This window comes from Geospiza fortis, unplaced genomic scaffold, assembly GCF_000277835.1.
Source record: "Geospiza fortis unplaced genomic scaffold, GeoFor_1.0 scaffold56, whole genome shotgun sequence".
In the NCBI taxonomy this organism is placed as follows: Eukaryota; Metazoa; Chordata; class Aves; order Passeriformes; family Thraupidae; genus Geospiza; species Geospiza fortis.
Window position 1 is genome coordinate 2,561,585 of NW_005054413.1, and position 19,594 is coordinate 2,581,178.

General features: G+C 37.3%; 1 protein-coding gene across 1 annotated transcript in view; it reads right to left on the reverse strand.

The window, feature by feature from the left end:
• Positions 1–3,488: 3,488 nt before the first annotated feature.
• ARHGEF10 (Rho guanine nucleotide exchange factor 10) overlaps positions 3,489–19,594 on the reverse strand; it is a 58,889-nt gene continuing 42,783 nt past the window's right edge. The window contains exons 13-15 of the mRNA XM_005426390.3: positions 15,831–16,005; positions 9,336–9,458; positions 3,489–7,408 (exon numbers count right to left, since the gene is read on the reverse strand). Coding sequence (XP_005426447.3) covers positions 6,894–7,408; positions 9,336–9,458; positions 15,831–16,005 — 813 coding nt within the window. The 3' untranslated portion in view covers positions 3,489–6,893. The remainder of the gene's footprint in view (positions 7,409–9,335; positions 9,459–15,830; positions 16,006–19,594) is intronic.

Genomic DNA, 19,594 nt, shown 5'->3' on the forward strand with positions numbered 1-19,594 from the left:
AAGATTTCTTCAGTGTTGGTTTGCATACTTCTGTGCTCCAGAGACAAATTAATATTGTTTTTAATTTAAGAAAAAGCAACCAGCGTTAAAAAAAAGACCTTATTAACACAGACTTCTGCCAGCCAAGAGTGTTCTGAATAGGTGGGGCAGCTTTTAATGAGGTTGAAAACATCTGATAAGGTTAAAAGATGGGGAATACACAACGTTTACTTAGATGAACAATTGAGAAAATGTGCATATCATCCCCGAAATTACTAAAAATAAAACCCAAAAGAATTTGGGAAAAAAAAATTAAAGCTTACTCTTGCTCTTTACATTGCTGAATTTATCCAGTCATTTCTTCTCAGCCATAATTGGTGACAGATCGTTCCCATCATCTGTCTCATCTACATGTGTAGAGCAAAACACCTCTACCTGTGAGCAAAATACCTCATTACCTGTACATTTCTCCCCAAATGCCACATGGAATGTTGTCATGTATTGGCATAGGCTATAACCAGCTTTGCTCCCCTGAGAGGCAAGGGCAGGACGGGCACAGGGATCCCACTCGATACGCCCTCACGGTGTGTCTGTAACCTCTGCAGTGCCCTGCAGGTCAGCAATGCAGATGCAGCTTAAGTTAACTGATGGTGTCAGTGCCTGTGAGCAGGATTAAAAGCATCACAGGTTACTCTGAGCAACATTGCAGAAGAGTGGTTGCTCTGACAAATCTTGGGGGTAATCCTCCTTATTAAAGCATGCAGTCTGTGCTACCCAACTCTAAAGAAAAAAAAATCTCCTTAGAAAGGGAACACTAAAAAGCATTTAGTAAGTGTAGTCTGGTAGGCATGTTCTGCAACTTGAAATACACACAGATAGAGCAAACCAGAAAAGCCCACAGGAAACAATTTAAACAATTTGATTTGGAAGGCAAGAGTGAATGCAGTTTTTGTATCCACATTAAAGGTGATCCTGATGCTCAAGTTGAAACCCACAGAGTTTCTCTCCAATGTTGAATAGGAGAAAGGAAAAATGAAACTTCTGTAGCTCTGTAGTTAAGTTTTTTGAATTTAAAGCCATTCTTGTTCTCTGCATTTGGCCATTTAAGATACATAGGTTTCAGTGGAAATCAGGTACTTCAGTGCTTTGAGAAAACTCAGCTGGAGGCTCAGCTGAACCTTTTGATGTCAAAATACTCCTGAAATTGTATTTCCAGTAAATTCTTACAATCATTTCATCTCCCCCAAGATGTGTCATTTTAATCCTAGGTGTTCTGGCTCATCTTGTAGGTTTGGACACACACTAATGATAACTGTGATTATCACTGGAGTATAACAATATGTGCAACAGTAGAACTTGCAGTTCTGCTGTCAAGGCCTGCTCTGCTGGAAGAAAAAAATCCCTTTGAACACCTTTGAAGGTCATGCTGTGAAAGACTAACTGCTTTATAGTGTGGTTTATGGAGCTTGGCCAAAGCACTTGAAGCGCTTTTGGTCATATATCGGCATTGCTGCATTTCAAATGGAGTTACACAGTAAATCTTCATTTGCTAGGAAATTTTCTGATCCTTTGATCTGAAGCTGTTTCAGTGTTGCTTTGTTGACTCTTGTTTTAGGAGGAAAAAGCGTTTCTGGCAATTTGGTAGCTAGGCATGTCTTTAAAGAAAATGCTATTAATCAAATAAGCACAATTGCAAGGCAGCAGCAACTAATTCTGAAAAATCTCGAGCTAGATTTCTCAAATTGAATAGCAGCTAGATCTGGCAGTGTGCATGCTCTGCAATTGTGAGGAAACAGGACGCAGATTCTACATAGTGCTATAAAGCCCCTAAATCTTAAAAGGTATGGGAAGTAGACCAGAATTTTGCGCTGTGGCATGGTACAAACAGCTGATGAACCAACCCAGATTAACAGTGGCACTCTTCATACCAGCTTGGTACCTGTATGGTACATGTCAAGTCTATGCTAGTAGGTATTTCTATCTCCTGACAGGTCCCAAGTTCCAGACTTATGGGCAACCATCCCACAGAAAGGTTTTATGGATACATGCATGGGTGCATCAGTATCAAGACACTAGAGGCAGAAAACCTATTCTGCAAATGGCACCACACAATTTACATCAACATAGTTAATCAGTTCCTAAAATGTAGCAGGTAAGTGGCTTTGCCAGTGCTGTCTGATGGGAGCAGCCCAGGCCAGGCTCAACCCCAGCCAGCCAGCTACTACCTGTGATCACAGCTCAGCACTCCAGTTGCCGCCCTGCTCCTGGCCAGTTTGCTCAACAGACATTTTCCACCACCACATATACAGGACACCTGCAAGGAGGAGATTGTTTAAAGGACTAATCATGGGCTTAGAGAGCAGCAATGGCTTTAATCTGTGTGCTTTTACAGACTCATCATATAGCTTCAAGTCAGGCAAATGCTTTTCAACTTATTTTCTTCCTAGCTACAGATACTAATCTGCCTTCTTAACAGGACTATTATTATATGAAGTATTATTACTATGAAGCTATGTAAAGCAGTTCTAAAAATACTGTTACAGCTCCATGGCATACTCACTGCAATACAGACTAGCTCATGCAGAACCCTCCATTACAGCTGCACCTTTCAAATGACTGATATTCACCTGCAAATGCATTTTACAAAAACCAATTTGTCTATATGCAGTTAGAAAATTAAATAGGATGGAAGAGAGAGGAGCAGTGACGTTTAAGCACTGAACCACAGTTCAGGAAATCCTTCCCAATATTCAGGCCTCTCTCAAAGAGGCAGTAAGCAATTTTAGCCCTCAGATTGTCACCATAAATAATGAGCTGTAAATTCCCATTGGAACAGAATCTGTATCCAAATGTGCACAGGTATCCTGTGCTCAAATTATTTGATGTTTTTCAGAAGCATGTATTAAAGAGATGTGGTATACGGCCGGGAGCGAAAAGGCAGGCTTTCCTAGCAACCAAGGAATTCTCAGTAAATCCTCTTGTTTGTTTATTCTAGGTACACTCGAAAAGGCTATTGCTGAGCCTGATAAATACAAATCTCTGTATTTAAACACAGTCATGGGATTATGTATGTATCCTTTAGGGCAGATTAATTAGAAAGAATTGCCTGTTAGCAACTGAAAATTAATTTATTCTCTTAAAGCCTTGGCTCTGCAATACTCATTTTCAAAATTAATGCTTCTCATTTTTATGCAGCATGCATGCTGCCCAAGTGCTGATGCTTACTCCACACAGCATAGTAGAAATTCTACTGCTTAGACACTATTTGGGTCCATTGATACAGTAATCAAACCTAATAATAAATGACTGCATAATTTTCAGAAACTGCATTTGCTGGCATTTAAATTGTAGAAATATATATTAAAAAAAAAAGTCATCTTTGTCATTTTAACCACATATCCTATTTTCTCTTGCATGAGTCCATTAATATATATATATATTATTCATTAACGCATGACCCAAATTCTAACCTTCTAGTTAAAATGACAACCCAAGATGTTCTTCTGAAGTTAATTTTTATCATATTTTTTATTCAACATTTTTCTCAATTTATACTTTGAACATAAATACACAAGTTTTATGGCTCATGTTACAAAAGACACTACTATGTGTTAGAAAACATATATAGGATATATTGTAGTGGTTACATTTGCTTCCCTTTTTCCTATTATTTTCATAACTTCTGTTAATCTAGAAAAGCAGTACCAGAAAGCAAAATCCAACCTCTGATTAGCACAGTCTACAACAGCTATAAGGACTATTTGTCAGCTGTAAGACAAACTTTGGTTCCTGCCTGTTTTTATAGTAAGGTAATACCAGAAAGTTGCATGTCAAAAAGGAACATTGCCCCTTGTACTCAGTTAGTTACTGACAAAATCTAGTTTATGACAAGATGTATTTTTATAGGCAGACATACACTTTCTCTCTTGCTTTACAGCTTAGAAAGATAAATAGATAGCTATTTTCAAAATAGGGGAATTGAATGAGGGACCCATTCTTTTCTTACAGAAGTCACTGGCAAAACTTCAACATACTTTCAGAAGAGCAGATTTGTACTTTGTTCTATTGATTTGTTCTATTGATAGAACCAAAGAAAATTACATTTCAACTGACAGGTTAAAAGTTTCTTTACAACTCTCCAGATACTGCTAGAGGATCCTGTAATGCATGGATTTCCAGTTGAGTGTGTGGTGGACTCTACTTACTGCTCCTGGTGATCAAGATCCATCAGGGAGTAGATGTGATTCTCCAGTCCTGAAGGCAGGGACATGGAATACCATGCCCAAGGAGCATGCAAAATAAAACCTGTGGTCCTTTTGCTGCAGTGTAGCCAAGGGATACTAGATTATTTATGCTTTATACACAGAAGAATCTCTTCACTTGCTTTTCAGCATACATACATTAAACTGTACAATGTAGTACTTCCACACAGTGGGCAAAGAGCAGCTCCCAGGGCCATAGCTACGGAAGAATATAGAAAATTAAACTGGCCTTGATCTCTCAAGCCAGGGGAGCCTAAGCAGTAGGTCAGAGAGGAGAAGAAGAAAAGTTTGGGAAAATGTTGCCAGATGCCTGGCTTAGAGGCACTCTGCTTTTTTCCTTTTTTTTTTCCCCTACCAGGACTCAAGCCAACACTAAGCCTATGCCAACACTGACAATACCCAACTGAAGTTGCAAGACACATAGCAAAAGACATGGAAGAAAAGCACAAAACAGTAATGAAGATCCTAAGCCTACAATCCCATCTATAACAAGTGTCCTTTGTGACTCATTGAAACCCATGCTATTATGGCTCAATGGAGGATATGGGAAAAGCCTCTGAAATCAGGATGCACACCTGATTGTGAAATGCCTATTTTGGTGCCACTGTGCAGACAAAGACTGCCTTCAACAGCATTCCCTCTGTCCCCCTCACTGGTGTCAGGCATCAGGGAAGACCTGATGTTAGTCAGTGCTCTGTCAAAATCAGTGTGTAGGCTCAGCCAGCCTACACACCGATTTTGGGGTCACCTTGATAGAGGTTTGCTTTATAAAGCAGAAAAGACTGAAAATTTTACACGTACACAGATCTGTTGCAAAATTAAGAAAATAAATTTCAGCATTATTTTAAAAACCCCAACCCTACTACTATATCCAACAAAAATACCTCAGTCTCTAGTACTGTTTGTCTTGAAATGGCACATGCTGGGAAACACTGCCCTTATGGTAGAGAGTGATTTGAAACAGGCAGATTGAAACAGAACATAGTGGAATAAAGGCTTTGAATTAGAAGTAGCAAAAACAATTTCAGGGTAAATCACTTTTTTACTGGGATAATAATGGTACCAAAGCAGCCAGAAGTTTTATTCGATTCTAGTCAATGCATACATCTGACAAATGTTCTACTTCAGATGGCATTTTACTGAATCGATGCGCAGCATTAGAGTTCTTCACAAAACTGAAACTTAATCATTCTCATTTCTCTGTATTTCAGTCTACTGATTAGGGAAAAGAATGTTCCCAGCAACTCTATTCACCAAGGTACCTGCATTAAGCAGATTTTGACTGAAGGATGTGTCTTGTCACCATTTCTGGCAATGTCTTTATGAGCTGAAGCCTTTGTCTTGTATTTCACATGTGCAGAGATTAGGGCAACAGGCAATTTCAGTACGAATCCCAAATTCAAAGTTTCCTTTGGAAAGACATCAATTCATGAATAAAATGTTGATCAGGTCCCTACTTAGAATTCATCCTTTTAACAGTACCAAAGTGACAACTTGCCCATCTGAGGGAATGAAGCTGTGCACCCCACTTTCCCAATTCCATTTACAGGGCCGTGCTTTGCTGAAACTGGGAGAAAAGAAGGGCTCACCACTCAGGTATGACCATACCTCTGCTGTCGCTGTTGCACTGTGACAGTATGTGATAAATGCTTGCTTGGGGACACAGCACAACTCAGTTAATTTAGGACTTATAGTGATTACCTACAGATAGTACTTCCTATAGATATTCCTATATTAGTATATGTATCTTCCCAATTAATGACTTAATTAATAACTTCAATATTAATTTACTGGATGTGCATGCCTCCTTAAAAATGTTACAATCCATGTTTAGCTTTGATATTGAGTTGCAGAGGGAGGATGTTAGCAGCACTATAATGCACAGCTGTCCTGTATCTGTATTTTCTATTTGCCCAAAGCCATTGCATCCTTGCAACTTTCTGTATAACAAAACCAAGTTGCATACACATCACACCTACCAAGAAAATTAATGTGCTTTTTGTATTGAAAGATTTCTAATAACTGAGCATTAGAAATTAGTATTTTTAAAAAATCTATATTCTGTGTTGAAATAAACAAATACTGATTAATTAATTTAGCCAGTTTTGTTCCAACCAAACTCTGGTATGTGGAATGAAGTTTTAGACTATTATAATTCTTGCCAAATTAGTACTAGCTCACATTAGACTACTTATTACTTAAAAATATTTGTTAATTTATTAAAATCTACTCTTCCATGAAATATGTCACTTTGGAAAAAGTAGGAATAACTGATTTATGCAAGCAGAAACCAGCATGAGACATGGCATGTCTTCCTTGCCTTCCCTAAGTGCTATAGAACATAATTAAGATATTTATAAATGTGAGTATAAATTAGGTAAGAGATTCTAAAACCATTTTAAAGTCCCTAACATTCCTTTTTTTTCTGAGTATCAAAGACAGCACCAATAGCTAAATATTTTCCAATACTCTAACACTGCAGAATGTTCTAAATATGTGAAGACTGTCTTGCACCCTTAATCCTGTGATCCAAGCCTAGTGAAATTGCTCCCAGATATATAAAGCCTATCTGCTTGGGTCCTAAGCTGGCATTAGCCACAAAAGGATATCACATTTCTTTTAATAGCAAAAACAATCTTGGATTTAGTTCAGTTAGATATTTAATAGTGGGATTTGCCAGACCATCACTGAAGACACTAGTTCATCTTGTCGCTGCTGCTTGGTCTTCTTGTTCACTCTTCTGTGTCCTTGGCCACCAGAAATTACTAAAACAGAACTTGCTTTCATTTTCTTAGATTTCTGTCTTTTACTTTTAAATGAGATATTTTGATCTTTCAGAAGCTCATAAATGTTACTGTCCTCTGGTCTGTGTTCTAGGGAACTTGATCCATGAGACAAAGTAAGGGACCCAGAGGATGATGACAAGTCACTTCTTTGCGCAATGGACCCTGCTGAATCCCCCAGCCAAACTGCAGTGTCCTGGGTGTTACTGAGGGAAGAGCCCGGCCGTTCACTGTGCAGAATGTTCTTTTGGTCATCGTCCTTAGGTTCTGAGCCAGGAGGGAGGCTGTTTCTCAGTTTGTTTCTGTTCTTTTTGTTTATAGATGTAGCTGTTACAAGAAACTTGACTGGGCTATTGTGTGCATGGTATGACACCATTCCTCTTCCTGGAGCCAAAAGAAAAGACACAATTAAAGAACATTATTTCTCAGACCACAGTGTTCTACCATAATTAGTTCATGAAATTTGCTCAGAATAGCGTAACTCTTAAAGCCCTATTATATGCATCCAGTCTTTTGCCTTGTGTGGACACTATTTACAGAAAAAAAGTACAAAAATAATGTTCTACCACAAGTGTCTTAGGACTAATAAATCAGCTGAAATATGGAATATGAACTTTAGATTATGTACTTTTGTGCTCTGTTCTCACTACGGCATGAGCACAGAAATACTGCTGATGTTTTAGCTGGAATGAACACAAATGTAACACTGTGTTTTCTCCAGTAATCCCCACATATTTTGCATACCCCAAATCAATCCTGTTCTACCTCTGCACCTCTCCAGAACAGTATAAGAACATCTGTTTCACTGCAACAGACCCATCCACACTGTAGAACAGGAACTAAAACTCATCCTTATGGCTGTCTAGTTACCATTATAGAATCATAAGGAACTGACTGAACTATTCTTTTTTCTTTTTTTTTTTTTAAGTATTTAATCAGTGGGATATTGGTGGTACAAGGAAGATTTACACAGTGCAAATATTTAGAATGTATGAAAAAAATTGCACATAGCCAAATTGAGAAGCTGTAACAGCATTAATAGATGTGCCTTTTAAAGCAAAAAAAAAAAGGGAGAAAAAATTGAATTCTATCAAGTAAGCTACAATATTAAAAAGAGCTAGGCTAGCAAGGGGAAAAGCCCACAAATCTTATAAATCACTACATCCATCCCTGACTCCCAAAAGCATTTCACATTTTAAAGGAAACAGATTCTGCTTTCACAGGAAGTACATTCATATGAATTATCGCTATTGGAAACATAATGGGAAAAAGCCACAGTTTTAAAATTCAAAACACAGTTATCAAAGACTATAAAACCAGATCTCTAAATATAATGTTTCTAGGTCTGTGAAATCTGACAAATCTTGATCCCAGATAAATGCAAGAATATATGACATAAACCAAAATAATAAAAACAGAAAATGGAAGAATGATTTTTTGATTCTGCAACTATGCATATTCTTGTAATTGTATTTATTTTCACCTAAGACAGGTTCCAGATTTTTACAAAGCATTTATCCTGTGTCACACCAGATTGTTGCTGCGTATTTTGCTGAACACAGAGGATTTAATTTTCATTTTGTGAAGTTACATAAGCTTTTTTTTCCCCCTGGAGGAAGCTGCAAACAGCTTGCTCCATAAAATCTGCCAGCTTCCCTCTGCAGCACAGAAGCTTGAACAGAATTCTGAATCCAAAACATGGGGGAAAAGCCCCTGTTAAACACATAGTTAAAATCTTGCTTCTAATAGTAGCCTAAACATTTGTACAGTGATATAGGAGCATTTGTGTGTTTGTATTTCAAATGGGGTAATATGAAAATAACTCATAAACACATCTCTCCAGAATGCAAAAACCTTGACCACTGTTAAAAAATATTAAATATATACTCTCATATATTCCAAGTTTCCAGTTTGGGGGAAAAGGGAACACAACCAATCTATTCAAAAAACAGTTAGACAACATGCTCATTTTAAAGTATCTATGTCTCTAAACCTAATGCATCTATTTTCCCTAAATCTGGAAATAAGACTGTCTGCATTCTCTTTTCATCCCCATGTATCTGGCTGTACTCAGACAGTATTCATGCCTATCTCTTAAAGAAAAACAGTTGTCCCCTCTCAAACAACAGACAAAACTAGACAAGTATCTGGATAATACTGTAAAGATCAGAAAGAAAAACAAATATAATTTCATCACACAGCTCTAACTTTTATTTAAACAATACATATAATTTGGCAGGTTCACTTAGGATACTAGCAGAAGAGAAAGTGACATCTTCAGTACTCGATCTGTTTGAGCAATTTCACTCACCAGTTACTTTGGGAATCCCCTGCAGGCGTGGCACTGGTAAGGCTACTATAATCCCCAGGTTTGTTCCAACCAGCAGTAACCCATGGCACACCAGGAGGCTGGTCACAGAGACACGCTGCTGCCCTGGGGGGTTTAGCAAGTGCTCTGTTACTGAACAGTGGCGACCTTTGCCTAGATCAAAGCAACTTCAGGCAAACACAATCAGCTGAACCATCTCAATTCAGCAAAGCGCTCATTGCAAGGCAAGTATTTTGTTGGATTATGGAATTACACTTTACATACATGACAGTTTAAATATTATTGAACATCTGAAACATTCTGCCCTAAATCTCTGAACCACAGCATCCAGAGGTAGACACAGACTGTCTCTACAAACATGCTTTTATGAACAGGCTGTTTGTATATTCCCAATAATAAAACAGAAAAGCATTTCACTTCACAATACTCAGTAACACTCTATACACAAGACTCAAGACTGCTTATGATTATTTTTTTCTCCTAGTTTTTAATCTGTGAAACTCTATCAGAAGTACTGCATCCACCTGTCTAAGTTTGGGTCCCCACATGGCATTGGCATATTGGAAGAAGTCCAACCAAGAGGAACAGGGGACTGGAGATATTAAAGGAAGTGCTGTCTGCACCTACCTGATGGAAGGATGCACAGAAGACAGGCAGACTCTGTCCACATGTGCACAGTGGTATGATAAGACACAACATGCTCAAATTTAGAGCATGGGAAAATTTTATTCTGCACAGGGAAAAGCTGCATCACCATAAAGGTGGTGAAAAACTGCAACGAGTTGGTCAGAGAGGAGGGGGGATCTCCATCCTATTCAGAAGTATTAAAAATTTGGCAGGACAAGACCTTGAACAACCAGGTCTAATCAGGCCTTCTTCATGAAGGATGAACAAGAATGCCTCCAGAATAAATTCCAATCAAAATTACTCCATGATTCTATGGTTTTCTACAACACTATTTAGAGGATTGCTATTTTTCTAGTGAAAACGAAGTAATTTTTGCTTGCAATGCTGACTAAAAATATGTTTGATTCCATTTAAGTGGATTTTCAAAATGCCCATGACAAGGTTCAGAAACGGAAACTATGATCTGCCCAAACTTTTGCCCAAGTTCATGGGACGGAGCATTTAAACTCTGCTCGAAGCTCAAGGAATTTCAGGTCCAAAACACACACATTCCTGGATTTATTATTAACTCTACATGTAAGAGAGCAGTCATTCCATCTTCATCATACCTCTCAAACTGTGAATCACTTCATCAGTAGGTCTAGAGTTTGAATTCCATGTTTCATTTAACTTGAGTGAACCCTCACGTTCAACACTTTGGAGAAGGATGTTAATTATGGTGTTTCACAAATGAATGCATTTTCTGTCTTGTCCCTTGGAGCTGAGCTAATTTACAGCCAGGAATACATGAATTACAGACTCACTGGGACAGCAGGGAAGGAGCAGCTTGACAGTCACCCAAAGCACTTGACTGGAAAACAGGAGGCAGACCACAGTCCAAGTCTTTCCTCACAGAACTTTACAAAACCAGGTATTAACTCAGCAATGTGTGTTTTAAGAAACTCACATAGGGTCAGATCTGGAATGCAAGGTCTGTCTACCTAAAAGCACATCCTAGACCACCCTAAAGGCACAATGATTAGGTCATCCCAGTCAGGTGTAACAAGGACAAGTCTAAAAGGCTCCACCTACTTCTGCAGACTACATTGAGTGCCATGAACTATACGTGTTTATGTTGGTAGGATGCATCATCTCTCCTCAGCTAAATAAGCAAGGATAGTCTATGTTGTACACAAATTACAAATCTTTTGAATTGTTTTTGCCTTTTCAATGGGTTTGTTGTTTAGTTGGGTTTGTTGTTAGGGCTTTTTTTTGTTTTGGCTTTTTTGAGATATTAATGGGATTCATTTAGTTTCCAAAACAAATCACAATAAGGCACTCCTTCAGCACAAAAGAAGTTCCAAAATAATGCCCAAACACCTCTGTGTTCTGGAGTTTTCAAAATCAGTATTTAAATTCTGTGATTTAGTGCTCAGGCTTGCTCAATTTATTTATGACATGTGAGTCCTTTCCTACCACCTGTACCACAGCAAGTGCAAGGTAAGGTACAAGCTTAGCTTAACCTAGAGTTTCTTCTACAAACTACACAAATACTTGAGTACAATTCTTTAACTTTTATATTATCAAAAGCTCCAAGTGCACTGTTGCCTCTCAATCGCCTGCAGAAGCAAGATGCTCCTACTTTTAGAACTTTAATGCTTTTTAGCATTTAAAAGATAACATTATATTCATGATTTCATACTCCAAACCTGAAGCAACTGTTAGACAGTAATTTTTACCTGGCAGATATGTGTTACTGTTTCCATAGGTAAAACCAGCAAATTATCAGCCAGCAACTTAGAATCTTAAACACTGATCACAATCTAAAGCATGAAACAGCTACAGTGAGGTCAAAACAAAAATTGCTTGCTGTGAAAAGGAAAGATCTGCATCTGGGAAGATACTTTAAATAACATAAAAACACTAAAAAAGTTTAAAAAAATGCTAACTTAAAATATTAATTTATCTGCTAGCCAAGGTTTGAAATCGTATTTATCTTTGTTATTTTCTGACTTTTTGTTTTGATATATTTCAAATTCAGAGGGAAACAGTCAATCCAATTCCCCAGAATATATTATGCAATAAGCAGACAAATTAACAAGTTAAGAAGGGAAACTGATAAACATATTCCAAAACCAATAAAATACTCATCTTTAAATAGCAACTTTAGATCACACTGTCCCAATGAGGAAAAAACTGTTAAAACCTGTAAAATAATCTGACCAAAATCTTGACTTTGCAAGAACTGAAGCCAATAATTAAGTGTATGGTCTGCTCTGTGTTCACCCTTCTCAGGTCTCCATTACAACAACCACCAGAGCTGGATAAATCCTCACAGATCTGAATTCAACTCCAATTAGGTGCGAGGACATTACTCCATATCCTCTTACATGGCCATGCTGCTCCTACAATGTAAAAAACCAGCCCACTGTACAGATCTGCTGGGCTGACCTGAAGTTTTCTCATCTTTTTATCATTTTCCAACCGTAATCATAAAGCAACTGCATTTCATGCTCTGGCGCCTGGCAGGGTGGGAAAAAAGCAAGCTGTAAAGCCTCATATTATAGTTGTTTTTTTGTAGAGAGGAAATGATTTTTTCCTTTGCTTTTGCCATCTGTTCCCAGGAAACACTCATGCCGTTAGAGGATATATGGATATAAACAGAATATGGCAAGTTAAGCAGAAATCATCTCTTTGTTAAACAGGTAACCTGTGATCATCCATACGAGCAATGAAGTATCAAGGTCACAGTAATTACAGTAGTCTCTTTAAAAAGGCAAATTCTTGTAGAGTTGAGGGCAAAAACTTGTTTAAGGATATTCTTTGATAAAATACTGACTGTGACTATGAAGAAACAAGTGATCTGTTCATGTACAGTATGATTTTTTTGATGTGAGCTCTGCAAAGGCTGGTGAAAAACTGACTTTGTTGATCCTTCAGCTACAGATCACAAAATTTAAGCATAAACTTGCTCTACAAATGACATCTCTTGCACTAGTGAAGTGTGAGTATTTGTCTTCAAATGTTAATAGATTTCTCTGCTGCTCAGCATGCCCTCTTAAGATAACAGAGCTGTGCTTGGGCTCCTTAAAAGCAATCCAGCTGTACTGTCAATCCACAGTGAACTAGATAGTGAAATAAACAGCTAGCTGGATCTGTAACAATGACTATGCTCTTCCTCTCAACCATTCTCTTCCTTTCTCACATGGTATTTGATCTATTGTTACAGAACACAATCTTGTTATACATTATTAAGAAATATTTTTTATGATATATGAAGTAAAGGTAGTGCAGACTAGTCTAGACCAAATGTCTATTCCACAGTCACCTCTGTGATCCTGGTTTCATTTCCAGTCCTGCATTCCTACACACAAACTTTCCACTGCTTCAGAAAGTGAGTAGCCCTCTGATCTCCAAAACTCAGAAATGGACTGCCACACATTTAAAATTACCTCCAGCAGGTAAAAGAATCTGCCAGACACAGTCTCTTTTTTTGCATTACTAAACTTCACCAAATCATAAGGACAATTGCCTTCTGTGCCATTTCACTCCCCGGTGATTCTGTCCTTTACAAGACAGAGAGCTGTGATATCTAAAACTGTCTTCTCCTAAGAAACAAATTGGGGAAATTTACTGCTATGAGAACTCATTTTTAAGGTTATGAGACCCTCCTACTCTGCTTAGTTACTGTACTTTTCAGTACTGTAACTCACAGTAATCATTCCTAACAGTGACAGTAATTTTTTCTTTTACTTGTACAGCATAACAACAAAAAAATGTCATTAACTTAATGAAGCAACGTTCCTCTTATTTACATTACTTTTAAGTGAAGACATCTCTAGGTAGCCTATTGGGCCAGTAATACATCTTGTTACTTCTAAAATCCAGAGAAAAGAAGCCCAGCTGCTTCAAAGTTATACAGAGATCTTGCCTTTTATATCTCTCTCCTTAAGACTCTTAGCAATATTTTTACACAAGTTTCTTCTCTCATTTCAAGACCACTTAAATTTTTACTTATCTGTTATTTCTGCATATTAAGGAACTTCTGTTGAATTTCAGAAAGCTAACAGAGCTGTTTACTTTAAAACTAAATGTCATAAAAATCTCTCATGAAGGCAAATACATATATTGTAAATATACAGCTATTTCATCATGTTGTAATTCAGTTTCACTTTGTTGGTTTTTTTATCCTTTTTTATCTTAATATATACTGTACAGAACTTGATTCTTTAGCTCCTTTTAATTCTGAAATTGCTGCTTTATTATGTAGACCTCCAAAAACTCTGTCTTTAGGCTTTGTTGTTGCAGCATTTTTGAGATCATATAAACAGGCCTGAGAGCTGCTGCTAAATAATTGAAATTCAGTTCATTTTTAGAAAGGAGTCTCCCTTTGAACATTTGCTATAATAATGTCCTACTCCCAAAATAGCCTTCCATTTCCATTCACTGGTGTGCTTTCTGTGAAGACACTGAGAAAAAAAAAAGGAACTAAAATGGGTAGGAATGACACCAAGGAGCTATAATTAGCTAAAACTCTTGACAAAAAAAATGGTATGTTATATCAGCAGTTTTATTGCCATGGCAATGAACACAAAGCTAAATTTTTGAATATATTTATATGCAGAAAATATGTATAAAGGGGGTCTTGCTTCCCTTTTTCCCCTTGCTATGTACAGCAGAACATACTAAAAGTTAATCTTTTTATAACTGATCTTGATTTCTTTGCACAATTCTGATTAATTCAATCAAATTATCTATTTAAAGGCAGATGATTTGCTGCTGTTCAGTGCTGGAGCTATGGTCAAACACCTCATGTAAAAAGCACCCTGTCTAGAACCTGGCAAACAGATAAAATTTATAATGAAGTTTTATTGCAAAGCTAATGTCATCTGAAAGAAAACGTGGTAAGAAGAAGACACTGAAAAAGTGAAGCATTTTTGATGTAAGATTTATGCCTAACTCCTGTGAGAATATAAATATAATCTCTGTGTGGGAAGAACTGGCTTCAGCTAGTAAAACTAAGCAATAAAGCTGGCACACACATTGCCCATAAAAACTGCAGAAGTTTGGTCTATTCCAGTCTACCAACAAGGAGAGACAGAAAGAATGGTTGTCCACCCATGGATACCTCATGCTCAGCCATGCCAGTACCACTTTTCTGTCTCTCTCCTTCCAGCACAGCCCCAGCTCCCACCTGATGCGCTTGCTGATGCTGAGGCCCTTGTCATTCACTTGCTAAACTGACACAAGCCATTTCAACTGCTTATTAAAATTATTATCTGCTTATTATCTGTCTTAAAACACGTAAAGAGTTTTAATTTTTAAAATTTTATCCTAACAACCAGAGGTTAGATTTAAAACTAATCATTTAATGCACCAAGTTAGAGCTCGGGTCAGCAAAACACTGAACACACTGTGAAATGGCAGCATGTGAGTGGTTCAGCTGAGTTCCCTGGATCTACTGATATAACTAAAATTAAGCAAGTGGTTTTTTGGTCCAGATCCTAGGCAAAATGATTCCACCAAGTACTAGATTCTAAGGTTCCAAAAGCAAATGCTAATCTCTGCAAAGTAAAACACAATTTCATGACAGATTACATTGTCCAACTGTTTCACAGTCACACAAAAAATATGACCAAACAGAAGAATCTACCTGCTTATCTCAACCTGCTGTTACTCAACCAGCTCACTGCACACACATTGTTCACCAGGGCAGCAGATGGACTACGACTTACTGAAGTAAATAAATAGTCAGGACACACTTACCAGACGCAAAGTCTGAGATGAACCTTCTGATTCTATCCTAATCTAGAGCACTGAAGAACAACAGTGATAAAACAAAAATGTTACCATATGATGCAATTCAGCTACCTGGCAACATATTGTGAACAGGTGTGGCAATGTTAACGTCCTGGAGGTGTTTCAGTGTCTCCGTGTGGAACAGTCGAAGGGTAGATCCAGATGTGAAGGCAATCCAGACTCCCACTCCAGCCACAGCCATGTGAGAGATTACCATCCCTTCCTCTTGATGGGCTTCAAAGTGGTTCTGCAAGAAAAACAAGGGCTCTGTGGGGAGATGCAAGTCAAGGATATCACTCAGCTTTCTTACCAGCTTTTCAGTGTAAACACTGTATCTTCATGCTCTTTGACAAGGACAAAGCTTCCTCTGCCTTGCTCAGGATATGTTCTGATAGCCGTGTGTGATGTGTTTTGGAAATATATCATCATTAGTATAGAAGGATTCTCAGCTCTTGAGCCAGGGTTCCACCCAACAACAGATTAACTCAGATTTTCTGTTTTTTAAAAATATTGCATGATAGGGGCTGGCAAGCCCAAAACAGATTAGACTTAAAAGGATTTCATATTTCTTTATTTATATTCCTTTGGGAAAACTACCTCAGCTGCACTTTTATCTACAGCAGAACTTCTATTTCAACAATAAAAAAATACTTTTCTTTTGTTCTGCTGGGGGTCTTTTCATAGCAAGAATAACAGAATGTAATAAAAAGTCATATTTAGAAAGTAGAGTGTTTAAGAATGTAAACACATAATTTGCTCAATTACACACATAACAATGTCAGCCTTAATATTGCAGTTGGGTTTTTGATGCTTCTGAATTTCACAAGTATTAGCTATATTCTTTTCCTGTCCTTCAAAGAATTGATGCTTCTCATTATAAAAGCCAAAATCCTATTTCTAAATGTAAGTAACATAACACTTTGAAGATAGACCTTTTTCCTTGATCTAGAGCCAGTTACAACCTGGCTCCAGGAAGGCAGAAATCTCTCTCTCTGTATGTGTCTATTAACATGTGAGATAAAGCTGTAGTAAAGTTTCTTAATCATTAACAAGAAGGGATTGTTTTCCCCCCAGTTTGGTCTTGTAAGAAGACTGTCTCTGAAGCTGAACACAGCCTTTTATTGTTCTGCCAGCTATTATCAGAGAGCCAGTCTGATAAATACAAACTTAGCTAAATAAATGACAAACTGTTCCTTGGATAAAAATCTCTCACTGAGGGGTATGGAAGTAATAAGTACTCTAATATTCACTTAACCTATTATATATTCTTTATTACATTTGCAGATAAAATGCAGAAGTACATCCTCCTTCCTTGTAAAATATACTTAAGTTTCCAGGTGTTACAATTAAGTTACATTTTGGCTTTTTTTTCATTAAAATCTAAATATAATAAGGTTATAGATATATTGTCCAAATTTTCCATCAAAATTCAGCTAACAGGCTAAGATCAGAGACAAAGAATAAAAATTTAGGATTTCCATAAAGAAAAACTTTTGGAATAATGTTTACTAAGCACTTTTTAAAATACTTTGTTACTGCATAAATTATTATTTTCACTGAGAAATTTGCTGTTTAAAAAGGATGAGAGTTATCTTTTGTGTTTTTCATTTGCTAACATTATTCTCCAAATGTTCAGTTTTAGTAAATGAACAGAATTTTCTCTCCAACTGTCAGGCAATAGTTCAGTTTTTGAGTGTTACTGTATTACCTTTTGATTCTTTGAATAATAACACTGCAGAATGTAAGGTAAGCAACTCTGGCAGACACATTTATATTCACTGTTTTTCTCAAGTAACCAGTATACATTCATTACCAAATTATATACACAATTTGAAAATCATAAGATTTATTCAACAGAAGAATTTATCCATAAAAAACATCTTTCAAAGTCAGAAACAGCCCTTATGACTAGATTTGCTGACATTCTCATCATGCATGTTCTATTGAAAAAAAGATTCTAAACTATTTACTTTGTTTATAGACTCATACATCCCTGCACTGGTGACTAATTGGCTTTTGAGAACTTCTAGGGGATAGACCCACAGCTGCTGAAGCAAACCTGACCAGCAACTTGCACTCTCTGAAATTAGAAGAAAAATGAAGAAGATTGTAAAAAAGAATTTTCTCTGGAGTAATCCAACCACAGCTGACAACTATTTGGTGCCATTGAAAACAACTTGCACATGCATTTTTCTCACTTTCCATTTTTACCAGCCAACTCATTATACTCCCACTAAGTCTGTCCTGCCATTTGTACAGCTGGCTGCTGGAACACACAGACCCACTTGAAGCAAAACTGTATACTGCAAACATGACAAGACCTGTGGAAAGAACTATTCTTCTCATTGAAAGGGTCCTCTAACATGGAGCAAGAACATACCCCAAAACTACACCTTCTTATGCATAAATTTTTGCATAAAAGATAGCTTTGACATCTGTTTCAATTACACATCTATCTGAAAACCTGTGAGCTGGTCTTTTATTTCTAATTTTCTTTTCTTTTTATAACAAGAAATACAGACACAAAGGAAAAAAAGATGTCTCATTCCTTTTGTTATCAAAAGAATTGAATTAATTTTCTTTTTCTCTTTTAGTTTTCATACCTACATTCCTCTTGCCTGGCCTTCTCCCTCAGGCTCTCCCATTCTAACTACAGCAGCACAGGAGCTGCAGAAGGCACCATGGATGCCACAGCCCAATGCAGCTCACCAGTGCTCCAGCAGTGTGGGACACTGCAGAGCCCTTCTTTTGAAGGAGTGCTCACTTACACCAAACAGCTGCACCAAGAGATGAACCACGATTTCTCCAGCTTCAGATGAAGAGGATTATGGGTGCCATTACCTTCAACCTCAAACAAATGTCTTTCACTGCTTTAAAGAAGTTACAACACTTGGGTAATACACATTCATGTATAGGGATTTCCATATTTTTGTTTACTCAGCTGAACTTTTCAAAGTAATCCCTGTATAGATAGCAAAGTTTTAAAAACAAGGCAAAACAGACTAGGATAGAATCACACTCAACCAGTGACTTTATTCTATTAAATACTCTGGCACTTTTTGAAGTTTTGAAACAAGCACAAACTGCCTTTGCAGAGTACAAGGAGCTCCAGGCACAGAGACCATTATTGGATGTAGGTCTGTACCCAACAGCAATACAGCTGTCAGATCTAGGGTCAAAACTAAGTGACATATTTCTTCTTCACAGAAAGAGGATCAGAGTATGTAATTAATATATAACAGCAATTGATGTATTTCTCGTGTGTGCCCTGCCAAGGATCTTGAGGCATTGTGCCAGTTTGGGGCATTGTGCCAATAAAAGACATTACCTAAAACATTCTATTACAATAACATATCATTAGAACAAGTTAATTGTGAGTCTTACCCATATTAGAGGGGGGAGAAAAGCACAAGTGAGTAATATCCAAATCCAATACACACAATGCCAAACCTGCTCATTTACTGAAAAATATTCAAGAAAAAATCTTAAAGAAAAATCTCAGCAAAGCAAGGAGGCATGGAATGAGATTATCTTTAAGGATAATGTACTCTGCACTTAGCAAATGCACAGACAGTTAAATATGAGATACCTGTAAAGCTAAGAGTGCCTCACAAGGACAAGTTTAAAAAATAGACTTGAATATGCTCATGGATTTGCACAAACATGACCTTAAAATCTTGCCAGATGCCTTTACTGATAATGTACATGATGCAGAGCACACAGTATGCATGCATGACAGTAGCAATGAAGTAGCAAGCAGCTGCATTGCAGTATACATGGAGTATGTCCACATTATGTAATATATGGAGATATAAAGGAGTTCAGTAAAGAGGTGA